Raw genomic sequence first — 653 nt, 5'->3', positions numbered from 1 at the left:
CACCCCCCCCCCCTCTGCCCCCACTCTCTCCCGAGGGTGGGCAGGGGAAGATGGAGGTCTTCACAGCCCCGTTTCCCCTCCCATCCTCTGCAATACTCCTAAAAGTCACCTGGAGCACGGTCCCCTCCGCAGACAGCTGCACTCCTGGCTTTGGTGGGAGCAGGTTGCCGTCCTTCAGCCAGCGGGACCCCTGAGGAGGGACCCCAGGGGCCGGGCACTCCAGGGTCACCGGCTGGTTGATGATGACAGAGATGTTCTCCTCCTCACCCACGGTGGTGAGGGACACTGGAAAACAGATCAAGAGGGCAACACCTTTCCCCAAGCCACCCTCTCTGGGACCCCACCCCAGGGCTGGTCCCCCCCTAGATGTGTGTGGGTACTTACACTGCACCTCGAGGGTGGCCTCATGTCTGTCCTCCCCCACGGCACTGCTGGCTACACACGTGTATGTCCCCGAGTCGTGGAGGCGAGTGGAGGGCAGGGACAGCATGCGCCCGCCGGCGAGGATCTGGGCTTCCCCAGGACCCAGAACAGCCCAGATGAACACAAAACCAGGGGAACTCCCAGGCAGCTGGCTGCCAGTTAGCACCCAGGAACAGGGGTGGGGAGGCATAAGCCTGCCTTGAGCCCGATCTCATGACATCCTGGGGACC

General features: G+C 63.7%; 1 protein-coding gene across 1 annotated transcript in view; it reads right to left on the bottom strand.

The window, feature by feature from the left end:
• The window catches only part of LOC104498163 (hemicentin-2-like), a gene marked incomplete at both ends in the record, with an annotated part of 39,909 nt that overhangs the window by 23,276 nt on the left and 15,980 nt on the right, over positions 1-653 (bottom strand). Inside the window, 2 exons of the mRNA XM_010141512.1 lie at positions 25-285; positions 385-575. Of these exons, the coding sequence (XP_010139814.1) occupies positions 25-285; positions 385-575 (452 nt within the window). The remainder of the gene's footprint in view (positions 1-24; positions 286-384; positions 576-653) is intronic.

The sequence above is a fragment of the Buceros rhinoceros genome, unplaced genomic scaffold (genome assembly GCF_000710305.1).
Source record: "Buceros rhinoceros silvestris isolate BGI_N320 unplaced genomic scaffold, ASM71030v1 scaffold14218, whole genome shotgun sequence".
NCBI lineage: Eukaryota > Metazoa > Chordata > Aves > Bucerotiformes > Bucerotidae > Buceros > Buceros rhinoceros.
This window is presented reverse-complemented; position numbering and strand designations above follow the sequence as displayed.